This window comes from Somniosus microcephalus, chromosome 3, assembly GCF_052327205.1.
Source record: "Somniosus microcephalus isolate GS21.2 chromosome 3, FLI_Smic_1.0, whole genome shotgun sequence".
NCBI lineage: Eukaryota > Metazoa > Chordata > Chondrichthyes > Squaliformes > Somniosidae > Somniosus > Somniosus microcephalus.
The window spans coordinates 319457890-319470330 of NC_140989.1; the positions used below are offsets into that span (position 1 = coordinate 319457890).

The 12441-nt window shown below is 47.1% G+C and overlaps 1 protein-coding gene across 1 annotated transcript in view; it reads left to right on the top strand.

The window, feature by feature from the left end:
- The window catches only part of ccdc17 (coiled-coil domain containing 17), a 95939-nt gene that overhangs the window by 48158 nt on the left and 35340 nt on the right, over positions 1–12441 (top strand). Inside the window, exons 6-7 of the mRNA XM_085983028.1 lie at positions 6565–6718; positions 8060–8176. Of these exons, the coding sequence (XP_085839154.1) occupies positions 6565–6718; positions 8060–8176 (271 nt within the window). The remainder of the gene's footprint in view (positions 1–6564; positions 6719–8059; positions 8177–12441) is intronic.

A 12441-nucleotide genomic window follows, 5' to 3' on the forward strand; every position in this document is an offset into this window, starting at 1 on the left:
TCAACGGAGGCATCTGCCAGAAGCATGGGAGGCCTTTTGTACCTTCCCTTCCTGGCATTAGAGGATCTCCAACAGCAGAGGAGGCTGGAGCAACTCCAGCAACAGCATCACCAGCAACAACAGCAGGAGCGGCAGGCTGCGGCTCAGCCACCTGGGGCAGCACAGGCCAGAAGGGGCCAGCGCATGGAAGGCCGTCGGCGCAGGAGATACCCCCCAAACAGGGTCTATAGATACAGGGTCAGCTACCTCAACATGACTGAGCAGCAGTGCCAGAGGCGGCTCCGACTTTCGCGAGAAATTGTGACTGACATCTGCGCAATGCTGCAGCAAGACCTGGAGCCCAGAGCACCAGGTCCACACTACTTACCAGTGGCCATCAAAGTCACCACCGCACTCAACTTTTATGCCTCAGGCTCCTTCCAGAGATCAGCAGCAGACATCAGCGGCACCTCCCAGAGGGCATCACGCAGGTAACCGATGCCCTCTTTGCCCTCGCGCACAATCACATCCATTTCACTGGGGATCGCGCAAGTGTGACGACGCGAGCGCGTGGATTAGCTCAGCTGGCAGACTTTCCAAGGGTGCAGGGCATCATTGACTGCACACATGTGGCCCTTAGGGCACCCCACCGCAATCCAAGAGTTTTTGTCAACCGCAAGGGCTTCCACTCCCTTAACGTTCAGTTGGTGTGTGACCACAAGAAGGTGATTTTGCAGGTTTGTGCCAGGTTCCCTGGCAGCTGCCATGACTCCTTCATACTGCGCCAGTCTACTGTGCCTCCGCTATTCAGTCCGCCAAACGAACTAAAAGGATGGCTACTTGGAGACAAGGAATATCCCCAGCGCTCTTGGCTAATGACGCCGAAGCTGAGGAGCGCTACAACTCCAGCCACATTACCACCAGATGCATTATCGAGCAAACCATCGGATTGCTGAAGATGCGCTTCAGATGCCTCGATAGATCAGGTGGAGCCCTACAGTACTCATCAGCCAGGGTCTCCAAAATCGTCGTGGTATGCTGTGTGCTTCACAACATGGCACAGCGTCGTGGCTTGCCGATTCCGCAGAACCAAGAGGCTCCTCACAGAGCCGCCTCGGATGAGGATGATGCTGAGGAGGAGGAGGACGGAAACGAGCATCCTGCAGAGGCCCGCCAACCAGCGGCACCAGTGCATGAGAACATTGCTGGGCGGAATGCAAGGAACGCACTCATCTTGGGCAGATTTGCGTAGCCTGGTACATCAAACACTGCAGCCTCACTGCTTCTTAACTGACCATGGACAGTGGCCCATGCCTACACTTTCCTACATCTTTGACCAGCTTACTGTCATCTGCAAGTTATCCTAAGGCCTCTATGTGACATCCCCATTCGCCAAATGACAGACGCCATAACTGCAGCAGCTGCCACCAGATTTTTTATGTACAGGAAAATGATGGCATTAAAACTATTTACAAGACTGGATGGTGGAATAGTTATGTGAATGTGAGCACAGAGAGATATGGAATGGGTAAGGGTGCATGGATGTGACTGTGAAGTGGGATGTGGAGGAAGAGATTGCTGAAGCTGAGTGCTGTTGGGGAAAGGCAATGGGGATCAGGTTGAGGGTGATGGAAACTTCGTACTTGCTTTCCCTGTGTGGTGAAGGTCATGGAAGCGCTTCCTGCACTGCAGCCAGGTGCGACGGGTGACACCCAGAGAGTTTACCTCTGCTGCCACCTCCATCCAGGCAGCCGTGGACTCTTTGGGAGGCCTCTTCCTCCCTGAGCAAGGGTAGAGAACCTCCCTGTGGGCCCTTACCCCATCCACCAAGGTCTGCAGTGACGTCTCGTTGAATTTGGCTGCAGCTCGGCCTCTGCCGCTGGCAGCAGCTGGTGCAGGCTCCTCTGCCATTGTGCAAGAGTGGTTGAGAAGCCTGCAGAGGTGGAGAAGCTTGCTGGACACTTTGAAAGCACCACGAATGATGACATCATACTGTGGGGCTTTCTGACTGGAAATGGACAATTAGCAAGGCTGTCCACACGCTGGAAATTAATTGGCCACTTGGGGGGAAATTGCGTGCAGCTGGCTGACCCATTTTTTTGTGGGTCAGAACTCCACATTCGGGGAATCCGACCATTTCCCACACAATCCACAAAATCGGGCCCAAGATAGTCACTAATAAATCCAATAGGGAATTCAGGAGAAACTTCTTTACCCAAAGAGTGGTAAGAATGTGGAACGACCTACCACAAGGTACATTTAACACCTCTTGTCAATAAAACATTGTTGGGCATATGGGCACTTGATTGACTGAAATGTCATCATATTCATAAAACAACCAGAATTTGCATTTACCTGTAATGTAGAAAAACATTACAAGGTACTTCATAAAAGTATAATAAAAAAACAGACACTGAGCCAAAGAGGAGATATTGGGAAGGGTGACCAAAAGCTTGGTCAAAGAAGTGGGTTTTAGGGATGGTCTTAAAGCAGGAGGAGGAGGTGGAAAGGCAGGTTATTAACAGTTTGAGACATTGAGGTACCAAGAGCCAATGTAGGTCAGCAAGCACAGGGGTGGTTGGGTGAGCGAGGCCTGGTGCGGGGTAGGATACGGGCAGCTGACTTATCATAAGTAATACGGCAGGAGATCTGCTAATGTTGATAAATCAAGTAGTTGAAGTTAAATTCTGATAGAAATATTAATGTATAGACATACACATATTACATAGAATCTACAACACAGAGTCAGGCCATTCAGCCCAACTGGTCTATATTGATGTTTACACTCCACAAGAGCCTCCTACTGCTCTAATTATCTTGGCATAAAAATAAAACAAAAAAGGTGACTCAACCGTGGCTAACAAGGGAAATTAGGGATAGCATAAGATCCAAGGAGAGGACATATACATTGGCCAGAAAAAGCAGTAAACCTGAGGATTGGGAGCAGTTTAGGATTCAGCAAAGGAGGACAAAGGGATTAATTAAGAGGGGGAAAATAGAATATGAGAGTAAGCTTGCAGGGAACATAAAAACTGACTGTAAAAGCTTTTATAGATATGTGAAGAGAAAAAGATTGGTGAAGTCAAGCGTAGGTCCATTGCAGTCAGAATCAGGGGAATTTATAATGGGGAACAAAGAAATGGCAGACCAATTAAATACATACAGGAAACTCTTTTTTATCCGGCACCGACGGGACCGTCATGGAGCCGGTTTATCAAAAAGTCCGGATTACAGAGAGTTATAGTTAAAAGGTACAAGAGCTCTGTACACAGCAACAAATCCAAGCTTCCCTGTTGCTTAGCAACAGGTGCAAGAAGCCCGACCACAAACCAAGCGTCCCTGTTGCTCAGCAACAAGTGCAGGAACCCCCGATTACACAGCCAAGAATCAAGAAACGGCCACTAATATGAAGAAAAACTTAACTGAACCTACTCCTGAATTTTGCCGGTTAACCGAGATTTCCGGTTGTTTGGGTGCTGGTAAATCAAGAGTTTCCTGTACTTTGGTTCTGTCTTCACAAAGGAGGACACAAATAACCTCCCAGAGATGTCGGGGAACATAGGGTCTAATGAGAGGGAGGAACTGAAAGAAATCAGTATTTGTAAGGAAATGGTGTTAGTGAAATTGACAGGATTGAAGGCCGATAAATCCCCAGGGCCTGATAATCTACATCCTAGGGTACTTAAGGAAGTGGCCCTAGAAATAATAGATGCATTGCTGGTCATCTTCCAAAATTCAGTAGACTCTGGAACAGTTCCCATGGATTGGAGGGTAGCTAATGTTACCCCACTATTCAAAAAAGGTGGTAGAGAGAAAACGGGGAATTATAGACCGGTAAGCCTGACATCGGTAGTGGGGAAAATGCTAGAGTCCATTATAAAAGATGTAATAGCAGAGCACTTGGAAAACAGTGACAGGATCGGACAAAGTCAACATGGATTTACAAAAGGTAAATCGTGCTTGACTAATCTATTGGAATTTTTTGAGGATGTAACTTGTAGAATAGATAAGGGAGAACCAGTGGATGTGGTGTATTTGGACTTTCAGAAGGCTTTCGATAAGAGATTAGCGTGTAAAGTTAAGGCACATGGGATTGGGGGCAAGGTACTGACTTGGATAAAGAACTGGTTGGCAGACAGGAAGCAAAGAGTTGGAATAAACGGCTCTTTTTCCGAGTGGCAGGCAGTGACTAGTGGGGTACTGCAGGGATCGGTCCTAGGACCCCAGCTATTCACAATATATATAAATGATCTAGACGAGGGAACTAGATGTAATATCTCCAAGTTTGCAGACGACACAAAGCTTGATGGGCGTGTGTGCTGTGAGGAGGATGCCGAGAAACTCCAGTATGATTTGGACAGGTTGGGTGATTGGGCAGAAGCATGGCAGATGCTGTATAATGTGGATAAATGCGAGGTTATCAACTTTGGTGGCAAAAACAGGAAGGCAGATTATTATCTGAATGGCAATAGATTGGGAGAAGGGGAAGTGCAACGAGACCTGGGTGTCCTTGTGCACCAGTCGCTGAAGGTAAGTGTGCAGGTGCAGCAGGCGGTTAAGAAGGCAAATGGTATGTTGGCCTTCGTAGCGAGAGGGTTCGAGTACAGGAACAAGGATGTCTTGCTGCAGTTGTACAGGGCCTTGGTGAGACCACACCTTGAGTATTGTGTGCAGTTTTGGTCGCCTTATCTGAGGAAGGGTGTTCTTGCAATGGAGGGAGTGCAGCGAGGATTCACCAGGCTGATACCTGGGATGGCAGGAATGACGTATGAGGAGAGATTGTGTCGATTGGGCTTATACTCGCTGGAGTTTAGAAGAATGAGAGGGGATCTCATTGAAACTTATAAAATTCTGACAGGACTAGACAGACTAGATGCAGGAAGGATGTTCCCGATGGCCGGGGAGTCTAGAACCAGGGGTCACAGTCTAAGGATAAGGGGTAAGCCATTTTGGACTGAGATGAGGAGGAATTTCTTCACCCAGAGAGTGGTGAGCCTGTGGAATTCTCTACCACAGAAGGCAGTGGAGGCCAATTCGTTAAATATATTCAAGAAGGAGTTGAATATATTTCTTAAGGCTAAAGGGATCAAGGGATATGGGGAGAAGGCAGGGACAGGGTACTGAATTTGGATGATCAGCCATGATCTCATTGAATGGCGGAGCAGGCTCGAGGGGCCGAATGGCCTACTCCTGCTCTTATCTTCTATGTCTCTTCCCACCGAGCCCTCTATTCCCTTCCACCTCATTTATGCACACATTATGTAATACAAATCAACAAAATATCATTCTGCACAGTTTATTTACTTCATTAAGTACTGACTATAATGTCACCAGTCTTTAGACATCTAGGCCACGATATTAGCACCCCCATCCCCCAAATCCATGACGGCGAGATAGGTTCAGGGGGAGGGGGGCGTAGTCGGCGCGTGCGGTGGGGTGTCGGGTGTGTGGTGGTGTTTAAACCGTCATGCTGTTTTTACAGCAGCGGGTTTTGAGGCATCAGCGTTTCCTGCTGTGGAGAGGCAGACACTTCATTAACATATTTAAACAGGGCTCCCACTGTGCAATTGGGAGCCCGATTTAAAATTTACTGCTGCTGCGTGGGTTTCCCAAGGATTGGGAAACCCACCAGTGAAATGGAGGAGGAAGCTGCCAGCTCCGCAAGGGAAGTGCCTTTTCCAGCCCTGCTTGTGGACCAGGAGCAGCAGAAATGCTCCCCTCGGCACCTCAAGGAAGTCTTTGGTCTCCCTCCACTTTGAACGGCAACCTTCCCCCCACCTCCAGCCCCGATGGCCTCTCCTTCTCACCCCCTCGCCTCCAGCCCTGATGGCCTCTCCTTCTCACCCCCTCGCCTCCAGTCCTGATGGCCTCTCCTTCTCACCCCCTCGCCTCCAGCCCGGATGGCCTCTCCTTCTCACCCCCTCGCTTCCAGCCCTGATGTTCTCTCTTCACACCCCCACACCCACCACGGCAGTGATGTCCGATCTCCGCCCACCAATGGCCAGGAACTGCATCCCCAAGGGTCCCCAGCTGCAACCTCCTGCCGCTGGTTTTCCCTCCCGGCCCCTGGCCAGGCTGTCCATTTGGCCAGCAGCCAGTTGGGCATTGGATCCAAAAAATTATAGAGTTCCTGCTGTTAAGTTCGGCTTGACCTCTGTGTCCCCGGACTTGCCGGGTTCTTAGGCCATTTTCGGCCTCGCTTACACCCTCCCCGTAAACATCAGGGCCATAATTTCTGAAACTGAGGGATTCTGCTCCTGGTGCCGAGTCTCACTCAACAGAAACATGGATTGGAGAATTGGGCCTGGTGGTCAGCATGTCCAATTTACAGGGCTGTCGATTTTCTGGCTATTGATTTTAATGGTTAGAAAATTGGGAGCACTGTGAATCGGGCTTGCTTGATGTCCAGCTGATTCTCCAATTTGTGCTACCACTCAGTAAGGCCCTGCACCAGGAGCAAAGTCTTGCAACTTTGGGGCTATAATGTGGAGTTTACTGGCGATGTCTTGGGTGGATTGTTCCATATATTTAGACAACAGTTCAAAATTTGAAGGTGTCATTGGACTTCTTTATTTTTTTTTTAAGAAATCCATCGTCGGCTAGAAGAGTTATCATCCAAAGAGCATTTCACGACCCATATTGAGCAGATGTTGCTGGAACTTAAGGCACAGGAGGAGAAGAATCAGTATGCTTTAGATGCACTCCGAGAGCAGATTGAGCTACTGCAGATGGAATCCATGTATGTACACAAACAAACAAGAAAAGAGAAGAACAGTCAATGAATTAGTTCCTGTTCTATTAACAACTTTATAATGGAAAAGCATAGGGTGATCACATATGGATTAACTTCATATAATTAGGAATTATTTTATTTGGCAAGCCTTGGTTTCTTTTACTGTCATTTGTTATTATACTTAATCATAGTAAACCAATCAGAAAACTCTGCAATATAAACATAAAAGAATGCTCTGTAGAGGTCTCAGAGCGTCATGTAAGATGTAATTTGATTGTCAGCAGGGATGACAGCAGATATTATTAAAATCAGGAGTTTTTATTCTGTTTCTCCCATCGATTAACTTGGTTGATTATTTTTTTGTTAAGATCAATTGCTGCACATCAATGATTAGTTGCCACAGCACTGTAAAATCCCGTTAGCCTAACTCCGTGTTGATTTTAGAATTTTATGTAATTCTTTGTGTACAGTACTTTGGTGTAAATATTCTACTTGCTAGTATGACTTTCAATGTACAGCAACTTCGAACTGCTTGGTAACAGCTTAGCAGTTTTCATATCTGAATATTAAAGCAGCAATTGATATTTACAAATCGACCCAATGGCAATAGCAAATTGAAGTTGGAAGATGTACTTGTAGTATCAGAGATTTTATCACATTAATGTTGGTATTCCACTTTGTGTTGTGCCAGAATAATTACTGTATCATCTCCCCCCACCCCCAACACATGCAAATGCTGCAACTTCATTGTGACCTAATTACATTATTTAGTGCACAGCATTAGAAATTGACAACTTGTCTCCTTATCTTTATACAGAGGTAGTGTGATTGCTTTATAATGCAGTTTAATGACTCAGACGACTGTATTCCCCAACTGATTTTAAAGAAAAGGAAATCTCATTCAATATCTTTAATGCAAACTGTCAGTAAAAATATTTTTTACATGATACAGAATTTTGGACCAATAACATAATTTAATTTGTTGTAATGTTGTGGCATTTAAATACTTTCCTAAAAATCTAGTTTGATGGCCAGATTTCATTTTCCATATTAGGAGTTAGATTAGAATGCCAGTCATGGCTAAAGCTTGCCCTGAAACTCTGAGTCTGAGCTAGTACCATAGCTGTTAAAATATTCAGTTGAGAAGGAAAGAATAAGGGAAACATGTATGTGTGTAGGAAGCTGAAAAAGTGACATTTGATACGTCAGGCAAGGGAGCTTGTACTATGTGATTCGATCGCTTGAAAATCAGTCTAATCATTGTTATGTTGAATAAAATAAGAGCTGTAGTTCTGTGCTGTAAATTGTATGTAATTCTATTGACTTGTAAATATGTTCTTGTCCTAGAGTCAAACAGGATTTAGTCAATGTTACAAACAGTTCTCCTGCAGAGAAAAAGGAAGAAAAAGTACCACTTACTTTTATATCGTTTGCCAGTGGTGACAGCCTAGCCACTGAAATAGGGTGAGCAGAAACAATTTAAAATGTAGATACAGTACAATATTGTTTACCCACTGGGAAAATGACCAAATTGTGTCTATCCTGAATCTATCTTATTCAGAATTCTATTATACACATATGCCCGTGTTGACCTAGCCACTATTTGGATGACTTGTTTTTTTAGTCATAACTTGAGTTATGACTTAACATGACATCTGGTCACAAGTGTCTTGACTGTCATAATTCCTCTAATTTCTAATCTTGTTTAAGGTGGCAGTTTGTACATTTGCCTTGTGAGCAGTAAAGCGGTTAAGCCTTGAATTATCATTCGTGCCTGTTGTGATAGTTACCCTCCGCCCCGGTAGGGGGCGACGGAGAGTAAACAGAGAAAGGAAATGAACAAAGAAGCCTCGTGCTGATGGCTGAAGGAATACATCCCGTGTCCGTGTGTTGAGCACATTACATGGTGACAGAAGTGGCAAGTACCCGAAATACCCATGTTAAAGACTGTCCGCGTCAATGGAACTAACTTTCCCGGTGAAACCAGTCAGCTCCCGGTGAGTCAAAGTTTACGATACGGGTGTAGCATAGTAGCTAATTAAGCCAGGATGGAGATAAACAAGAGAGACTGAGAAAAAAAAGTGTATTTACCCCACGTTGCTTACTATCATGGCCACTCAAAGTCCTGCATTCTTTCAGATTTCTTCCCCCCTCCGAATTTGATTTTACACGGCCAGAAGAGTGGCCGTTGTGGCTCAGCAGATTTGAACGCTTCAGACAGGCTTCAGGCCTTGATAAACAGTCACAGGAAAAACAGGTCAACACGCTATTATATTCCATGGGAGCGGAGGCTGAAGCGATCGTCCGGTGCAGGAATATTACGGCTGATCAACTGAAAAGCTATGACACAGTTAAAACGGAGTTGTCTAATCATTTCATCCCGCGGAGGAATTTGATATTCGAACGCGCAAGATTCCATAGGCGCGTGCAGGAGAGAGGGGAATCGGGTGACAGCTTCATCAAAGCACTATATGAGTTCATAGAACACTGTGAATATGGAGCTATGCGGGACGAACTAATTCGTGACAGATTGGTTGTTGGACTAAGGGACCTTAAACTCTCTGAAAAAATTACAGATGGTTCCCGACCTCACAGTTGACAAAGCAAAAACACAGGTTTTCCAAAGTGAAGCAATAAAGAAACAACAATCAATGCTTCAGAAATGTAGTAATGAGGAGGAGGAGTCCATTGAAACCATAAGTGCCCCCCGACAATCAGCCCCCCAAAAACATTTTTCTACCAAATCAAGGCAAACTGACTCACATGAATATGTACAGAGGCCTCGCACTGGAACTCAAACTGGAACACATTTCCAACCACAAAAGCGGAGTTGCAGATGGTGTGGCCGGAGTACACACAGTAGACAAATCTGTCCAGCCAAAGATGTTAGCTGCAGGAATTGCCAGAAAAAGGGACATTTTGCTGCAGTTTGCCGATCCACACCTGCGGTTGCTGAAATATCAGAGGACGACAACAATGAGATAGCGTTCCTGGGGTCAATTGGAGATGGGCAGGACCAGCCGTGGACCATCACCCTAAGCCTGTGTGGGCACATGACTGAATTCAAACTCGATACAGGGGCTGATGTCACTGTCATCCCGGAGTGCCTCTACAACGACCTAGGTCAAGAGGCTCTTCAAAGCACCACTAAGATTCTTCAGGGGCCTGGTCAAGTCCCGTTGAATGTCGGAGGAAAATTTTCAGCTACCCTGACCCGTGGTCCACGGTCTACAAAGCAGGACGTGTATGTGGTATGTGGTCTACGAACAGTGCTCCTCGGTCGCCCCACCATCATTTCCCTGCGTCTGGTGTCCAGGTTGGACCCACAAGTAGCAGAGACAGTATCTACGGACCTCGAACGGGAGGTCAGACAGCGGTTCCCTAGACTGTTTCAAGGCATTGGGCGACTGCAAGAGGAGTATTACATTCGCCTCAAGCCGGATGCTAAACCTTTTGCTCTCTCTACACCCCGACGTGTCTCGCTCCCCCTTATGTCCAAAGTTAAGGAGGAACTCACCCACATGGAGCAACTGGGGATAATTGCAAGAGTTGAGGAACCCACAGCCTGGTGCTCCGGAATGGTTGTAGTCCCAAAACCCAACGAAAAGATCAGAATCTGCGTAGACCTAACAAATCTCAATGAAAGTGTCTGTAGAGTGCTGCATCTCTTACCCTGCGTAGAGCACACTCTGGGGCAGCTGAAAGATGCAAAAGGTTTTTACAAAGCTTGACGCTCAATCTGGTTTCTGGCAAATACCCTTGTCAGAGGAGTCAAAACGTCTCGCCACGTTCATCACGCCATTCGAACTTTACTGTTTCCACAGACTGCCCTTTGGAATATCCTCCGCCCCTGAGCATTTCCAGCGCCGCATGTCCCGCCTCCTTGAGGGACTTGATGGTGTCTTATGCCAAATGGATGATGTGTTGGTGTTTGGCGCAACCCAAGAACAGCACGATCAGCGACTTTTTGCAATTCTCAGTAAACTACAGCAAGCTGGACTTACTCTTAACTCCAAATGTGAATTCGCCAAGACGCAGGTGAAATTTCTCGGCCAGGTCATCGATGGGACCAGTGTCAGAGCAGATCCTGACAAAGTCAAGGCCCTCGCACACATGGCTGCGCCAAGGGATGTATCTGAAATACGCCGCTTCATGGGCCTGGTCAATCACTTGGGCAAATACATACCCCATCTAGCCGATAAAACCAAGCCACTCCGGGATCTCCTCAACAGGCAGACCTCATGGTATTGGGGACCCCAGCAGTCCCAAGCTTTCACTGAGATAAAGACGGAGCTAACCACCCCGCCAGGCCTTGCACTGTATGACCCCAATGCACTCACTAAAGTGTCAGCTGATGCCTCATCGTTTGGCTTGGGTGCAGTCCTTTTACAAAAGAGACCTGACACTGACTGGCGCCCTGTAGCCTATGCTTCACGAGCCCTTTCAAAAACAGAGCAGCGCTATGCGCAGATTGAAAAAGAGGCCCTGACCATTACATGGGCATGTGAGCGCTATAGAGACTTCCTAATAGGCATGACATTCCAGGTCAAAACAGATCACAAGCCCCTCCTTACACTATTGGGATCTAAAAACCTGGACGAGTTGTCCCCCCGCAGGCAGCACGGTGGCATAGTGGTTAGCACTGTTGCCTCACAGCGCCAGGGACCCGGGTTCGAATCCGGCCTCGGGTGACTGTGTGGAGTTTGCACATTCTCCCCGTGTTTGCGTGGGTTTCCTCCGGGTGCTCCGGTTTCCTCCCACAGTCCAAAGATGTGCGGGTTAGGTTGATTGGCTATGATAAATTGACCCTTAGTGTTAGGGGGATTAAATACATGGGGTTACGGGGATCGGGTGGGATATGTGTCGGTGCAGGCTCGATGGGCCGAAATGGCCTCTATCTGCACTGTGGGGTTTCTGTGATTTCTGTGATTCAGCGCTTTCGGATGCGACTCATGCACTTTCACTTCACTATATCACATGTGCCAGGGAAGAGCCTAGCAACTGCCGACGTCCTCTCCAGGGCTTCCTACCAGCCGCCGGTGGATGATTCCCCTGAGGTGCAGTGCATAGAGAATTATGTACACTCAATACTCACTGCACTGCCCATTACCGAGAAACGCCTGGCTGCACTTCGTCAAGAACAGGAAACGGATTAACTACTTCGTCAGGTCTTCGCATACTGCCGTGAGGGCTGGCCAGATCATGCGAAACTTTACAACGCTCTTAGACCTTATGCGGCCGTTTCAGATGACCTCACTATTGCACAAGGATTGCTGCTACAAGGGTGCCGGTTGGTCATTCCAGCATCAATGCAGAAAGACATTCTGGACAAACTGCATGATGGCCATCAAGGGATCACAAAATGCAGAGCACGAGCCAGGTGTTCTGTCTGGTGGCCTGGATTAAGCGGTCAACTACAACGTAAAGTACAACAATGCCCAAGCTGCGCCCAAATGAGACAACAACCACCAGAGCCATTGATTCCAGATGACACCCCTGAGGGCCCATGGCAGAAGGTTGGGGCTGATCTATTTCATTTGGATAACTCAACTTACCTGGTAATGTTTGACTACTTCTCTAAGTTCATTGAAGTTATCAAGCTCCTCTCCACCACCTCACATGCAGTCGTTGAATGTATGAAATCCTGCTTTGCCCACCTAGGGGTCCCCCTGCTGGTCCGAACAGATAATGGCCCCCAATTTGCCTCGGACACCTTTCACACATTTGCC